The following is a 16,268-nucleotide window of genomic DNA, read 5'->3' as shown; positions in this document are numbered from 1 at the left end:
GACATAATAGATTTTACATCATTATAGCTAAGGTTGTTACAGTTACTTCCCAGTATAGCTTGACTTAACAGACTACATCAATGCAGCTAAGGTTGTTACAGTTACGTCCCAATATAGCTGGACATAACAGATTTTACATCAAATCAGTTAATGTTGTTACAGTTACTTCCCAATTTAGTTGACATAGCAGATTTTACATCAAATCGGCTAAGGTTGTTACAGTTACTTCCCAATATAGTTTGACTTTACAGACTACATCGATACAGCTAAGGTTGTTACAGTTACTTTCCAATATAGCTGACATAGCAGATTCTACATCAATACAGCTAAGGTTGTTACAGTTACTTCCCAATATAGCTTGACATATCAGATTTTACATCAAATCAGCTAATGTTGTTACAGTTACTTCCCAATATAGTTGACATAGCAGATTTTACATCAAACAGCTAAGGTTGTTACAGTTACTTCCCAATATAGTTTGACTTAACAGACTACATCAATGCAGCTAAGGTTGTTACAGTTACTTCCCAATATAGCTTGGCTTAACAGACTACATCAATACAGCTAAGGTTGTCACAGGTACTTCCCAATATAGTTTGACATAGCAGGTTTTACATCAATACAGCTTAGGGTGTTGCAGTTACTTCCCAATATAGCTTACATAACAGATTTTACATCACTACAGCTAATGTTGTTACAGTTACTTCCCAATATAGTTGACATAGCAGATTTTACATCAAATCGGCTAAGGTTGTTACAGTTACTTCCCAATATAGCTGGACATAACAGATTTTTACATCAAATCAGCTAAGGTTGTTACAGTTACTTCCCAACAAAGCTGACATAGCAGATTTTACATCAATACAGCTCAGGTTGTTACAGTTACTTACCAATATAGTTTGACATTACAGATTTTACATAAATACAGTTAAGGTTGTTACAGTTACTTCCCAATATAGTTTGACATAGCAGATTTTACATCATTACGCTGGGGTTGTTACAGTTACTTCCCAATATAGCTTGACATAACAGATTTTACATCAAATCAGCTAATGTTGTTACAGTTACTTCCCAATATAGTTGACATAGCAGATTTTACATCAAATCGGCTAAGGGTGTTACAGTTATTTCCCAATATAGTTGACATAGCAGATTTTACATCAAATCGGCTAATAAGGTTGTTACAGTTACTTCCCAATATAGTTTGACTTAACAGACTACATCAATGCAGCTAAGGTTGTTACAGTTACTTCCCAATATAGTTTGACATAACAGATTTTACATCAATAAAGCTATGGTTGTTGCAGTTACTTCCCAATATAGCTTGACATAGCAGATTTTACATCAAATCAGATAAGGTTGTTACAGTTACTTTCCAATATAACTTGACATAGCAGATTTTACATCATTACGCTGAGGTTGTTACAGTTACTTCCCACTATAGCTGGACATAGCAGATTTTACATCAAATCAGCTAAGGTTGTTACAGTTACTTCCCAATATAGCTTGACTTAGCAGATTTTACAGCTACAGCTTGATATAGCAGATTGCAATTTATTTGGGTTTTGTTGTTTCTTTTGTGTCCAATTGTAATGGGTTTTACCCATTTTAATTTATTCAAATTTTCAATTGCTGTTGTTTCTTTCGGTGTTTAAAGGTGCGGCTGGTTTTATTTCTTTCCAATGTTATTACAGCTTTGTGGCTGTCACAGCTTATTCATTTAATGAATACCTACATATTCTAAATTTGCTTGGTATAATTCTGGTCACTCTGATTGTCCATTATCTTTCTTTTAGTTAATATTTTAGTGTATCTTATCTAAAACCGTTTCAATAACTTCTAAAAAATTGGTATACCACATGCAGTTTTGCATTACCAAACTATAACACCAGCCAGATGTCTTGAAGAGATAACTGAACTTTGGATCTGGAAAGTTTATTGGATTGGGTTATTATTTTCCATCTTGTCGATTGTACCTTAATTTCCACCAAGATTGCTGGCACAGCTTGAACATTAGATTTCTTTTTTATTCCTTCATTCAAGTTGTAGTTGCTACATTCACCCACCCACACCACGGCAAAAAAACAACAACAACAAAACACACCTCTTGATTGATTGCACATCTACATGTTTCCATTATAAAAAGTTGTCTCAAATGAGCATAAAAGACTTAAAACCCAGAGTTGGTCAGTTTTCTTTTAATACGGAATTCAGATGCAGTTGTGCTTGTCTCATAAAGATAAAGGGAGATGTTGGGTAGACAGCATTGAAACAGCAATATAACAACAACGAAATAAATGTAACAGGTACTAACAAAGATATCCCTGAAACACCAAATGTATTAAAGGACAAAAAACTGAATATATAACTTATTACTGTCATTCACGAGGTTTCAGGCTTTGGACATGGATGTTAGAATATAGTAGGGTTATGCTATCTTTTATTGTGTGCTTTATTTATCAACAAACCCTTTTATCTTGATAGTTACACAAACACAGGTGTGAAAAGTATAAAAGAACGAGACACAAGTCGGAAATCGAGTCAGTGGTTGTTTTGTCACTGATGTAGAGAAGCTCAGAACTAAAAATTGAAACCTTGTGAAGTTGAGGAGTCCCTAATAAGTTGCAAGGAGTTTCGACAAGGTTCGTGTAAATGCATTGTAACTTATTTTATTTTACAACAACTAATAGGACTTTAATTTAGTATCTAGAGTAACAAGACATACCAGATACTCCGTGGAATCAAGGCTTGCTACAGTTAGAGTGCCTGTAGCTTTATATAACAGATATTTTTTCCATTCCAGCCTAAGGTTTTGTTCCAAGGTAACTTAACACAGAGCTCTTTTTACTTTACACAGTTGAAGGTTGCTGGTTTTGTTCCTGATGCTTAGTTCAATCATTGGATGCAGCGACTTTTTTTTTTTCTACAAATCTTCCCAGATAGAGGAGATTGGTTTTCATTACAAGGTTGCAACAGCCACGTTACCATTTTAGCTGGATAAAGGTAATTGTATTTCATTCCCAATAGGGTTACCACTGACTATTACTGATTTATTTCATCCTAGCCTAAGGTGCTACAATTGTAATCCTAATGTAGCTGAATATAGTCTAACTTCACCCCTTTAGGGGCATTCAATCTATGGGTACAGCGGATTTAAGCCAATGTGCATATACAAGGCAGATTACGTAGTCTACTGCCATGTTTCCAGTAAAGCCAACTTTACTTTATTCCCAGCAAGGTTACTATTGTTTTGTTTTCATTGCCTTAGTCAACATTTACGTTATGTGGATGTATATTGGATGTATTCCTTGTTCATTGTATGTTCTTCCAAGAAACATCAGTAGTGTTACTAGTACTACAGCAATGACAACGAGAAAGAAATTTCGACCAGCTATACATCAAATAACGATGGTTAGATTAGATAATATAAAGATTGGCAATACAAGTACACAAGTTTTCCTACTTAAAATATATTTGTTGTTGTTAGGAAACAAGATTTTCAGATTATGTATATAAAAAAGATATAACCCTTTTGTCACAGTTATCACTGAAGAGACATCAAGTATCGAAATGCGCACCTGGTGCATTAAAATTGGTATTTATGTTATTATGTCATAAGGATTATTTTCCCCATTTACTTCCCACTAAAGTGAAATTGCATCAAAATAAGAATGGTCAAAATTATATAAAGAGAAAAACGAGGAAGCTGGCTGTAATAAAGTGGAAAGAAAAGAGAAAACAAAAAGTGGTCAAGTGAGAGTTTTTGATTTGTTATAAGTCTAGGTATCGCACCAGAAGAAAGATTTTGAGAAAAAAGTTATCAAAGCTAACGGATATACACTTTTGTTCTTAATCAGGATATGTTCAAATTTTTTTTTTTACTTTTTAAATTACATGTTTTTCTTTACAAATAACGTTACATTACAAGTTCTGCTAGATGCTACGCTTTCCAACTCTGCTTTTTCAACAATCAACATCGGGCTTCTGAGTTTCTGTTAAAAGAGAAGTGGAAACCAACAAATTCAAAGATCTGTGAGTGTCAATACATTTCAAATCCTTTTCATCATGCAATAGTATAAAAACATTGAGTTATCTATCCTTTGCTCGAGTATTCCTCATTCTAGGCAAAAAGACATGTCGAAATAATTACGTAGTTTGCCTTAGTTTCATCAAAAAGAATTGCCATCGGAGATACACGTATATCTAGTTTTAAGAAGGGATAAACATATTCTTTAAAAAACGAAAGAAAGTCGCAAAATGAGAGATATAGGGGTTACTATCTGGCGGCGGCGTAAACTATTTGTATAAGTCCTGGATGTTGCATACCGTTTATGCAGATGCCTTTTGTTGCAAAGTTTCCGCCTGCCATATGTCCACTGTCCTTGACCTAATTTTCACGTTTCAGCGACTGCTTACGAAAATTATAGTTTTTTATGTGAAATACTCTCTTTTTGCACAAGTGGTGAAGTTGAAATCATCCCTTCGAAAATTTCACGGAGGCCATCACGAGTTGGTTGGCCGTTATGGAATATATGTTTCACAGATGACAACGGATATATGTTCAAATTGTCGTAACCATAATCCCGTTCTCTTTTTCACCAAATGTGACCTACCGAATTAAACTTATCACCGGGTTTGTACTGACATGAGCAACACGACGGGTGCCACAGTGGAATAGGATCTGCTTACCCTTCAGGAGCACATGAGGTCATCCCGGTTTTTGGTTGGGTTCGTGTTGCTCAGACTTCAGTATTCTATGTTGTGTTTTATGTACGGTTGTTTGTCTTTTACTCTTTTTCTTCTTTTTTTTTGTCATGTCGTTGTCAGTTTTTTTTCGACTTTGAATGTCACAGTGGTAGCTTTCGCCTCTCTTTCATTATGAGTAATACGAGAACTATACATTGTATTTGGTAAATGGAATCCTTTCAATGTCTACATATCAATCAGACATGGTTCATCTGACTTCGCCTTCATTTCATGGATCAGTGATCAAAGTTAAGTGTTCGTGTTCAAGTCTGTTATAAGCAATTGGTTAACTATATGGAATGATTGTAAGATGTATATGTCCGACTGGCTGTTTTTATCTGACCTTGACCTAATTTTCATGGTTCATTGGTCAATGTTAAGTTGGTTTTTTTTTGTGTGATCGGTTTCTCAGATACTATACGATTATAAGTAACAGCGCACCTGCATTTGGTGTATGGTATGATTGTATGATGTACATGACTGTCTGGCAGGTTTCATCTGACCTTGATCCTTTTCGTGGTTTATTGTCTCGCATGCGACAAAAGTCGCAAAATGCGAGACATAGAGATTACTATCCGGCAGCGTAAACTATTTGTATACAGCTTTATATTTCAGAGGGTGGAAGACCTGGATGATTCAGACCTTGTATACATATACCTTATGTTATGAAGTTTCCGTTTGTCATATCGCCATTGTCCTTGACCTCGTTTTCATGGTTCAATGGCTGGTTGAATAAAAGTTATAGTTTTTTTGTCATGTGAATAGTGTAACTATATTGGTATATGGGTTCCTTGCAACGCCTACATTTCTGTCAGACAGAGTTCACCTGATCTCGACCTCATTTCACGGATCAGTGTTTAAGTTATGCGAAAGGTCCGTGTTTCTAAGATACTATACGCAGTAGGTCAACTATATGTGGTTTATGGAATGGTTGTAAGGGTTACATATCTGTTAGGTTTGATCTGACCTTGACCTCATTGTCATGGTTTGTATGTAGATATAAGAAGATGTGGTATGAGTGCCAATGAGACAACTCTCCATCCAAGTCAAAATTTATAAAAGTAAACCATTATAGGTCAAAGTATGGTCTTCAACACGGAGCCTTTGCTCACACCGAACAGCAAGCTATAAAGGGCCCCAAAAATTACTAGTGTAAAACCATTCAAACGGGAAAACCAACGGTCTAATCTATATAAAAAACGAGAAACGAGAAACACTTATGAACCACATCAACAAACGACAACTACTGAACATCAGGTTCCTGTCAATGTTAAGTTTTTGTGCTTTGGTCAGTTTTTTCAAATACTATAAGCAATAGATCAACAATATTTTGGTGTATGGAATGAATGTAAGCTGTACGTGTCTGTCTGGCAGGTATCATTGTCCCTGACCTCATTTTCATGGTTCATTGGTCAATGTTTAGTTTACCTCGTGAAGTTTGTTTATTAGATATTATAGACAATAGGTCAAGTTTATTTAGTCCATGGAATGATCGTAAAGTGCACTTGTGTGGCATGTTTCATTTGACCTTGACCTCATTTTCATGGTTCATTGATCAATGTTTAGTTCATTGTTTCTTTGATACTATAAGCAAAAGTTCAACTATATTTGGAGTATGGAATGGTTGTAAGGTGAACACGTTTGTCTGCCAGGGTTAATATAACCTTGGTCATATTGTCATCAATCGGCGATAATGTTGAGTCTGTGAGATATTTGTTATATTACTTTTAAGACTTTCAACATTGAATCAATCATGTTCAGTAAAGAAGTCAAGACATTTTAGCATGTTCACTCTTGTTGGACAATGTTTAGTTTTTGTGGTATGGTCTATTTCTCAGATATTATCAGCAATAGAACCACTACATTTGGTGTTTGGAAAGGTTTTAAGGTGTACAAGTCTGTCTGACAGGTTTCATATGACCGTGACTTCATTTTCATGGTACATTATTCAATGTTAAGTTTTCATGATTTTGTCAGTGTCTCAGATACTATAAACAATAGCTAACTTCTAGTATATTTGGTGTATGGTATGATTGTATAGTGCACATGGCTGTCTGGCGGGTTCCTCTAACCTTGACCTCACTTACATGGATCATAGATAAGTTAAGTGTATGTGATACTTGTAGTAAGACCTTCATATTACAGACGTTAGACATAAATTTAATCATCATAGGTGAAGTTTGAATACAGCGCTTGCAATCTTGTTTTTATGGAAGACATGTTTTTTATGTTTGAAGGAAGGTTTTTTTTTGACAGACAGGTCATCACATTTTATAGAACCAACTAGGCTCCTCTTTTTGCTGACTTGTTTCTTCATTCGTAAGAAGCAGAATGATTAGATACCACAAAAACAGTGACTTACATCTAGAAATTGACAACAAGGGTCGGTTGAGAGTTAAACCGAACGATAAAAGGGATGACTTTAATTTCCCCATTGTGAAATTCCGAACACCGCTTGCATATGAAGTATATCTCTAAGTTTGTACGATATGCCAGGGCTTGTATTTCCTATCGTTATTTCCTTGGTGCCGAGGACAAATGCTCACAGGGGAGTGGAGCAGGAACTGCATACCCTTCTGGAGCACATGAGTTAACTCCCATTTTTTGGTGGGGTCCGTGTTGTTCAATCTTTAGATTTTTTCTAGTAGTTTTTTAAATTGTTGTTTGTCTTGATGTCGTTACTTGTCCCTCTCGCTTTCGAATGTCGAAGAATGCGAGACATAGGGATACTAATCTAGCCGATGAGGTGTAAGCTCTTAACAGAAATGCATAAAGCTTTACATTTCATATAATAATCTTGTATACAAATCCCTTATGTTCTTATGTGTCTGTCGGGCATACGACCGTTATTCCTGACCTCTTTTTCATGGTTGAGCGACTGCTTAAATTTCTTTTTTTTTTTGTCAATTGATTGTTTCAGTTACCGGTATTATGATAAATTTCCGTCAGACAGTGCTTATCTGACCTTGACATCATTTCCATGCTTCATTGGTTACGTTTGCATAATTAAGTCCCTTTCTCAGATACTATAAGTAGAAGGTCAACTATTGTGGTGTATGGAATGATTGTAAGGTGTACATGTTCGTCTGGCAGGGTTCATCTGATCTTGACTTCATTTTCATGGTTCATTGGTTAACGTTAGGTTTTCGTAATTATAAATATATAACCATATATTTCTAATATATTTATATACCCAAGGGTGACTGAGGTATAGAAATATGGTAATTTTTGGACTTCTTCCAACGGACAGTAAAACCCTTGCCAAAGTTGGACGTCTGTTTAGCTGTGTTGGGTGTATACGCAGCCACGCCATGTCAATAAGTGGACGTTAAATCGCCTCGCTCGCTGCACGTTAAGGACCCTTGCAACAACTCTTTGAAGGGCCCGTAGGTGGCCAGTTGCGAGGCTTACTTTCTGTCCGTATCGAAGTAACCCCTATTTCCCAGACAAAGTCGAAATTTCCCGTACTTTATCCCGGTCGACTCATATTATAGGACCTTCCAATTGTATTTATTGTTCATTTATTCTAGTCCTGAATATGCATGCAATATTTGCTACTGGGCGTAAAGCAAATAGTAATCGATCAATCATATATTTATTATAGGTAATATGTAATGATTGAAAGATATGCAAGTCCGTCAGCTAGGGTTCATCTTACCTTGATCCCATTTTTACATCGGATGACCGTGAGGGCATTCCGGTGTATTGCTGTCGCCTAGATTTCCATTACGTAACTATCGTGTTGGGATTGTAACCGATCTATAAACATGATAAATACGTTGACATTATCGAGTGCAAAATAACATTCCTTATCGCTTGTTATAAATTTATTTTTTCAATGGATACTCCTAAAAATATTTTTTTTAGAACATAAATTAATAATATGAATATGTTTTGTCGTTAGAAATATATATATAAGTAAAAAATCTTTAATATCTATGCACACGTACAGAAAATGTGTGTTGACGCATGCGGAAGAATATCTCAAGAACGTTTGCAATCTCCCATGCAGAGTTATCGGTCCTCCGACTCCCGCGCGCTCTCTCAAGGACCAATAACTCTGCATGGGAGATTGAAAGGTTGGCGGGAAAATATGAATGCCTACTGAAATCCAATCTATTAGAAAAATCGATTTATTACAGAAGAGTGTCCAACATGCACTTGCACTCACTATTATTAATATAGTAGAATAGAATGATATACAAATGGATGAAAATTATATATACATGTAACTGTAATATACAAATATTAATATAATATATCACAACAAACCAGAGTATACTGATTTGTATCACTTCAATATCATATTTATTACGGTGAGGTTGAATTCCCTTTTATTTATTTATCATCCACGCACGAACTTGTCTAAGAAAAAAAAATATATCGGTACATTAACCTCATTTTCAGGTATAGAGATGTGATTTTTTTCTGAGACAAGTGCTTGTGACCATCCACAAGAACTTGCAGTCATCCGACGTTCAGTACTTTAGTACTTTGATTATGGTTCATTGTTAACGTTAATTTCTAGTTATTAGGTCCGTTTTTCAAGATACTATATGTTGACTTATTCAGTTTGTATATCCACAGTACTATAAGCAATCGGTCAACATAAAATTAAATCATGATCAGTATAGCAAGCGAGACGAGTGCACTCATGTGTTATCGGGATTTTTCATTTGAAAACTTTGGTGGAGTTTTATTCACAATATTATAAAGATAAGACGATATGAAAGGAATGCTAATAAGACAAATATCCCTGTAGACAAGTCGGGAACAACTATCCCTATAGACAAGTCTTGAACATCACCAATTGATTAGCATATCATTTGCAATAATTCAAAAAGGAGAACAACGAATGCGATGTTCATTTGCTATAATTTTTGTAGGGATTATGTCAAGTGCGTGATTGGTTTTGAGTCAAGTGCGTGATTGATTTTGAGTCAAGTGCGTGTAGGGCTGTGTCAAGTGCGTATAAGGTTTTTGTCAAGTGAGTGAAGGATTTTTTCAAGTGCGTGTAGATATTTTGTCAAGTACGTGTAAGGTTTTGTTAAGTGTATGTAGGAATTATGTCAAGTGCGTGTAAGGATTATTCCAAGTACTTGTAATGTTCTTGTCACTGAAGTGCGTGTAGGGATTATGTCATGTGCATGTAAGGTTTTTGTGAACTGCGTGTAAGGTTTTTGTCAAGTGCGTGTAATGTTTTTGTCAAGTGCGTGTAAGGAGTATGTTAAGTGCGTCAAGTGATAATGTCTAATACGTGTAAAGTTTTTATCAAGTTCGTGTAGGGATTATGTCAAGTGCGTGTAAGGTTTTTGTCAAGTACGTGAAAGGTTTTGTCAAGTGCGTTTAAGGTTTTTGTCAAGTGCGTTAAAGTTTTTGTCAAGTGCGTTTAAGGTTTTTGTCAAGTGAGTGTATTATGTTAAGCGGGTTAAGTGATTATGTCAAATACTTGTAAGGTTTGTGTAAAGTGCGTGTAGGGATTTTGTCAAGAGCGTATAGGGATTATGTCAAGTGCGTGTAGGGATAATGTCAAGTGCGTGTATTGTTTTTTTAGTCAAGTACGTGTAGGGATTTTGTCAAGTGCATGTAGGGATAATGTCAAGTGCGTGTCAGGTTTTTGTCAAGTGCGTTTAGGGATTTTGTCAAGTTCGTGTAGGGGTTATGTCAAGTACATGTAAGGTTTTGTCAAATGCGTGTAGGGGTTGTGTCAAGTGCGTGTAGGGGTTATGTCTAGTGCGTGTATGGTTTTTGTCAAGTGTATGTAAGGTTTTTGTCAAGCGCGTGTAGGGATTTTGTCAAGTGCGTGTAGGGGTTATGTCGAGTGCGTGTAGGGGTTATGTCGAGTGCGTGTAAGGTTTTTGTCAAGTGCATGTAAGGTTTTGTCAAGCGCATGTAGGGATTTTGTCAATTGTGTTTAGGGTTTTTGTCAAGTGCATGTAAGGTTTAATCAAGCGCATGTAGGGATTTTGTCAGTTGTGTGTAGGGTTTCTGTCAAGTGCGTGTAAGGTTCATGTTAATTACGTGTAAGGTTTTTGTCATGTGCGTGTATTGATTTTATCAAGTGCGTGTAGGGATTATATCAAGTGCGTGTAAGGTTTTTGTCAAGTGCATTAATATGGTTTTGCCAAGCGCGTGTAGGAATTCTGTCAATTGTGCGTAAGATTTATGTCAAGAACGTGTAAGGTTTTGTCAAGTGCGTTAAAGGATGTTGTCAGGCGCGTGTAAGGATTTTGTCAAGTGCATATAGGGTTTTGTAAAGTGCGTGTAGGGATTATGTTAAGTGCGTATAAGGTTTTTGTCATGATCGTGTAGAGATTTTGGCAAGTGGATGTAGGGATTAAGTCAAGTGCGTGTTAAAGGCACCGACGTGACAAAACGCGAAAACATTCAAACGAACAACTAACGGGATGATTTATGACAAAACAAAAAACAAAAAAAACAGATCTAGCAGACAGCAAGCCAACCAATGAAAACCACTATTAATTCAAGGCGCCCTTGTACAAAATGTGGCGGGGTTAAACATGTTTGTGAGCGCTCATCCCTCTCTCACCTAGCACAATGGTGTTACAGCACAACATAAGAACACACTGTAAAAATCAGATGAAAACGACTTGCCTCATCATGTAGTCTTGTGGGTAATTGGAGAGAAACCAAAGTATACAGTCTTGATATCGTATCATATGGTGTTAACTTTCCGCGTCGCAATACATCCCAAACATCAAAACGAACATAGTTTTTTTTTCGGGAGTAAGACATTTTGGTGACTCTATTTCTACCCCAAAGCTGGGACTATTATACTAATAATACTCAATATAATATATCCCAGCCCAAAGTTAGCGCTAGGAGTTGAAGAGTTTTATTTAAATAAAGAGAATGTTTTCACCGGTTTTCCCACTGATTAGGGAGGAACTTAGAATATTAAAGGAATGGTTGTCGAAAGTTGGGAATATATTCGAGGGTGCAACACCTTAAAGGTTACAGGTACGTAAATTGGTGATCTCACGGAATTTCATGAAATTTTGCATGCAACTTTAGCAAGAGGAAATGCGCGCGAACATCGAAACAATGATATACGAGCCAGTCCATGCAAAAAGGTAAAAAAAACGAAAAATTGGCGAAATTCTAAAATGTGTGCATTATTATTGTTACAGACTTGTGATCTATAAAACATCGTTATATACTTTTCCTCATACGATTAAGCTGTAAGTTATACACACCTTTTAGTGCTTACAACCCCACCTTTCCCCCCACCCCTTGTTTCTTTTAGATTTTGCTCAATTGTTTACTTTTTCATTCATTTTTCCATGTATAGGTTAAGTATCTTAACTCGCAAATTGATTATGTTCACCCGGATAGCAGTCAATCTAAATAAAATATAGACCTCTGATTTCGTTATCCTCTTATGAAATCAGGGGTCTATATTGTAATTAGATTGGATAGCAGTGGAATAAGACTCTCGCTTTCAAAGCAGACATCAATTCCGTTCAATAGGGGCAACAATTCGATCACGTCTTTGATTTATATAATATTAAAAATCTTAACTTAACTTAGATTTAAATTAAAAAAAAACACACAAGATGACATAATTTTTGCATTATCCCGTACGTTTAACTGTTGTGTTCCTTTCTTTAGGCATTAGCAGAGATGATGAAAACTGTTGACTTTTTTCTCTCTATAGTGTCGTAAATGGTTTAATTTCTGCTCAGTATAGCATTGTTCCGGGTAACAAATTATTTCTACACTTGATTTTAAAAGTACAGAATTTCAGATATTTCTACGTTTTTTTTCCGTTTTAACTGACAAATTCGGGACAGAATTGATCATTTTATGAATGTTGACATCAATACCCATTTATTACGGATAAAATCGTTTTTCAAAACTATTCTAACGAACTTCAACAACATGTTTTGTAAAGTTTATCAAACACACCTTGTACCTTTTTGCATGGAGTGGCTCATATATCTGTTTATACTTTCATAGATATAGCAAATTAAATAGTACGAAATTTAATGCAGTATAAGATAAGATAGATAAGATAAGATATTTTATTTCCAATTATGGGCCCCAAAGGGCATAAACATTACAACATCAATAATTTTTTCATAATACAATACAAACAATGAGATAAAAAAAAAAAAAAAGTTAAACGAGAACTATTTAAGTTCTTAAAGAATACGTAGATAAAGAATCTATAGTATGTTGTTTTTTTTAATACTAATGCACTTTATTGCAAGTGTGGTTGATATAGATAACAAACAAGCAGCCCAAAAAGAAAAAAAGAAAAATAGATATCCACATATGTATAGTACACAAAAAGTTGGATCAATTAAATATATAATAATAGTATATACATGATATGTTATCGCTACTAAAATTTCCGCTTTATTACTATAAACAAAACTTGTAGGGGGTCACCGAATTCGTTTTTTGAGTACGAATAGGTGAATCTGTACAGCGTGGAAAAATCGCCAAAAAAGGCTAAAGTCTTAAATGCATGATTTTTTGTTGTTAATTGTAATTGGCTTTGAACTGACTGTCGGTAACTGCGAGTACTCTCAGATCTTTACTTTGTGTCTTTTCTGTTGTGAGGGATGTATAAAATCTGATGAGTTAATCCCCTTTTAACTTATTATTATAGTTGTTATGTTGTACTGTTACACCACTTAGGGGGAGGGTTTGGCGCCAGCAAACATGTTTAACCCCGCCACATTCTTTATGTGCCTAGTCAGGAGCCTGTATTTCAGTGGTTGTTGTAGGTTCATGTCTGTCATATATGTTTTTCGATTTTGTTTTTTTTTTGTTATAGATTAGGCCTTTTCTTAATTGAATTGTTTCATATTTTTCATGCCGTCACGGCCTTTTAAAGCCAACTGTATACGGTATGGGTTTTCTCATTGTTGAAGGCCATACGATTGCCAATAATAGCTTACATCCACTTCATTTGAACTTTGGTGGATAGTTGTCTCATTGGCAATCATACCACATCTCCTTATTTTTCATAAAAGTAATTGTGCATGCCAGACGTTTAGTCGTGACTCTAAATCCTTTAAAAAATGTTAACTTTCGACTCTTTCAAATATGTTACTGAGACATTTGTCATTTCATATTTTCTTTTTATCATTTAATTTTTGACTATTTATTTATTTTTTGTGTGTGTCCACACGGAATATTTATGAATGGAATCCATTGATATTTGAAGTGGAGTGAATCAGAGCTGAACAATACGATAATAGGGGCTATTCTGAGGGAGAATAAACTTAGAGACAAAGACGGATATGTAGAATAATTCAAAAACAAACGATCGGTCTCTGGGTGTATGCAATACTCGGGCGGCAACAAAGCCCTGAAAATCCACTGCAAACAAATTGTAGGCTTTCTACTACTTTTTCAAAGTAGCACTTTCTGTCTCCGTGTGGACAAAAAAAATTAAATAGCCAAATGATAAAAAGAAAATATGAAATGACAAATGTAACCACACAAGAGACAGATTATTCGGTCTACTGAGACTCTTGAACGATTTACACAGCAAAAATAATACCCCTATAATTTTCATTTCAATAAAACGGATCATTTTAGTGACAATATCATTTCAATAAGAAAATTCGTGGGACACGTTTGTAAGACAAGTACATCCCGTATACATTTGCACTTCTTTGCATAGACTTTTCAATTTGCTATATCTCCAAAAGTATAAAAGATTGTATCTTTTTTTTTACTCTACTTTTTGCAAAATTTAAAAAAAGTAGTGAGATTGCCCATTAACGTACCTGTAACTTTAATAGGGATTTGCCCCGTAATGCCCCCTCGTTGGATGATGATGTCGTCTTTCGTGTGTTGTAATACAAGACATTGTTCTTTAACGAAAACAATGTCCCAAAGTAATCTGACATTGTTGTTACACGATGACATTGTTAGTTATCTGAAATTGTTATTTCAAAGATGGACATGGATTACTTTGAACAGATCTACAAAATGCATGAATATTTAGCCGTATATAATGATTTGGACAGAAGCAATATATAGATAGGATGAAATATACTTTAATACATTAAGTTGACAAACAGGGAAGTTAGAAAGTCCCTGCGGAAAGATATATATATCCAATACACATAAAAATAGTATTTAATATTTTTTTTCATACATAAGAATTATGCATGAAATGCACAATCAATACAATTTATTGACCGTTCATTGATCAGGTAATAACATGTATACTATCAAATCGATCAAAAATACCGTTAATTGTCAATCAAGAGCTTCATTCCTTTTATGGCATCACTGTGACACATGCCCTGTGAACATTACACTCAATTATCGGCCTTGAGTTCAGCGCAGCCTGGCAGATTACACACTGTCAAAATGGCTGAAGAAAATAAAAGCGAAGGAAAAGGTGTTCATCGAAGAGGAGCTTTAAGACAGAAAAATGTGCACGAGGTTAAAAATCACAAATTTGTAGCTAGATTCTTTAAGCAGCCGACTTTCTGCAGTCATTGCACGGATTTTATATGGTGAGTTCACTTCCGATAGTTAATCGTTTTGTTGTAGTAAATGGAAATACGATTGCCATGGAATTTTTATGTTGTTATTTCGCTAATGGCACAATTTCACGGCGCAATCCGATGGATCCGCGGAACAGTAATGCTTATAAATAAACGTTTTATTTATTTTTCAGGGGTTTTGGGAAACAAGGATTCCAGTGTACAAGTAAGTAAAACACACGGAAGTGAATTGTTATTTTGTTATAATTTTTCAAGCGATATTTGAGACAGGAATAGCAGATCTTAATTACCGACACAATAAGTCCTTCCTAGTGAAAGGAAATTTATACAGCATACATACAAACATAAGACCATGTGTAAAAAGACTGATTTGACTGTAAAATTAAGAGTACAGTTACTTTGTTTATTTTGTAATTCTCTGAATTATTTTAATGTCATATAGATATTCTGAGAATATACATTTGTATATGGGAACTATTAAAACATTATGCTCAATTTCCTTTGCATCAGGAAATAAAATTGGAAAATACATTTTGGGAAGAAAATCTTTTTCTCCACCTACTTTACATGAAGAGGAGAGGGCTCACATCATGTACATTTTTGTACATACTCCGTCATAGGCTTGGCATGTTGCACAATCCAATTTAATTTATTTGAATAAAATATTGTTTAAATAATATACTTTACATATAAATAAAAAAAAAAAATTAATAGTCATCTGGGCATATGAAGCCACTTTTTAAAGTTATGGTTGATGGGGGTCTGAATTAAAAATCGATAGAATAATTTGACAAAATGTAGTTGATATCATGCTGTTTTGAAAATTTAATGAAAAGAATGGATTACAGAGATTTTGTTCATGAGTTGTGCATAATTGTCCAATTTTGTATAGATTATACATGGAAAACCAAATTTTGTGTGATAGAAAGAAAACTAAAGTAGAAAAAATGAGTAGATAGCTCTTATAATGTGCTTTCAGATAAAAAGAAAAATCAGGGTATTGGGACACTTTCTTTTGCCACA

At 35.0% G+C, this 16,268-nt stretch overlaps 1 protein-coding gene across 2 annotated transcripts in view; it reads left to right on the top strand.

The window, feature by feature from the left end:
- Positions 1-15,060: 15,060 nt before the first annotated feature.
- LOC127708607 (calcium-dependent protein kinase C-like) overlaps positions 15,061-16,268 on the top strand; it is a 142,869-nt gene continuing 141,661 nt past the window's right edge. For both annotated transcript variants that reach the window (XM_052213630.1, XM_052213631.1), the window contains exons 1-2: positions 15,061-15,254; positions 15,419-15,450. In XM_052213630.1, coding sequence (XP_052069590.1) covers positions 15,106-15,254; positions 15,419-15,450 — 181 coding nt within the window. In that variant the 5' untranslated portion in view covers positions 15,061-15,105. The remainder of the gene's footprint in view (positions 15,255-15,418; positions 15,451-16,268) is intronic.

Source organism: Mytilus californianus, unplaced genomic scaffold, assembly GCF_021869535.1.
Source record: "Mytilus californianus isolate M0D057914Y unplaced genomic scaffold, xbMytCali1.0.p SCAF_7, whole genome shotgun sequence".
NCBI classification, from domain to species: domain Eukaryota; kingdom Metazoa; phylum Mollusca; class Bivalvia; order Mytilida; family Mytilidae; genus Mytilus; species Mytilus californianus.
Note: the sequence above shows the minus strand (reverse complement) of the source record. Positions and strands in the feature narration are given on the sequence as shown.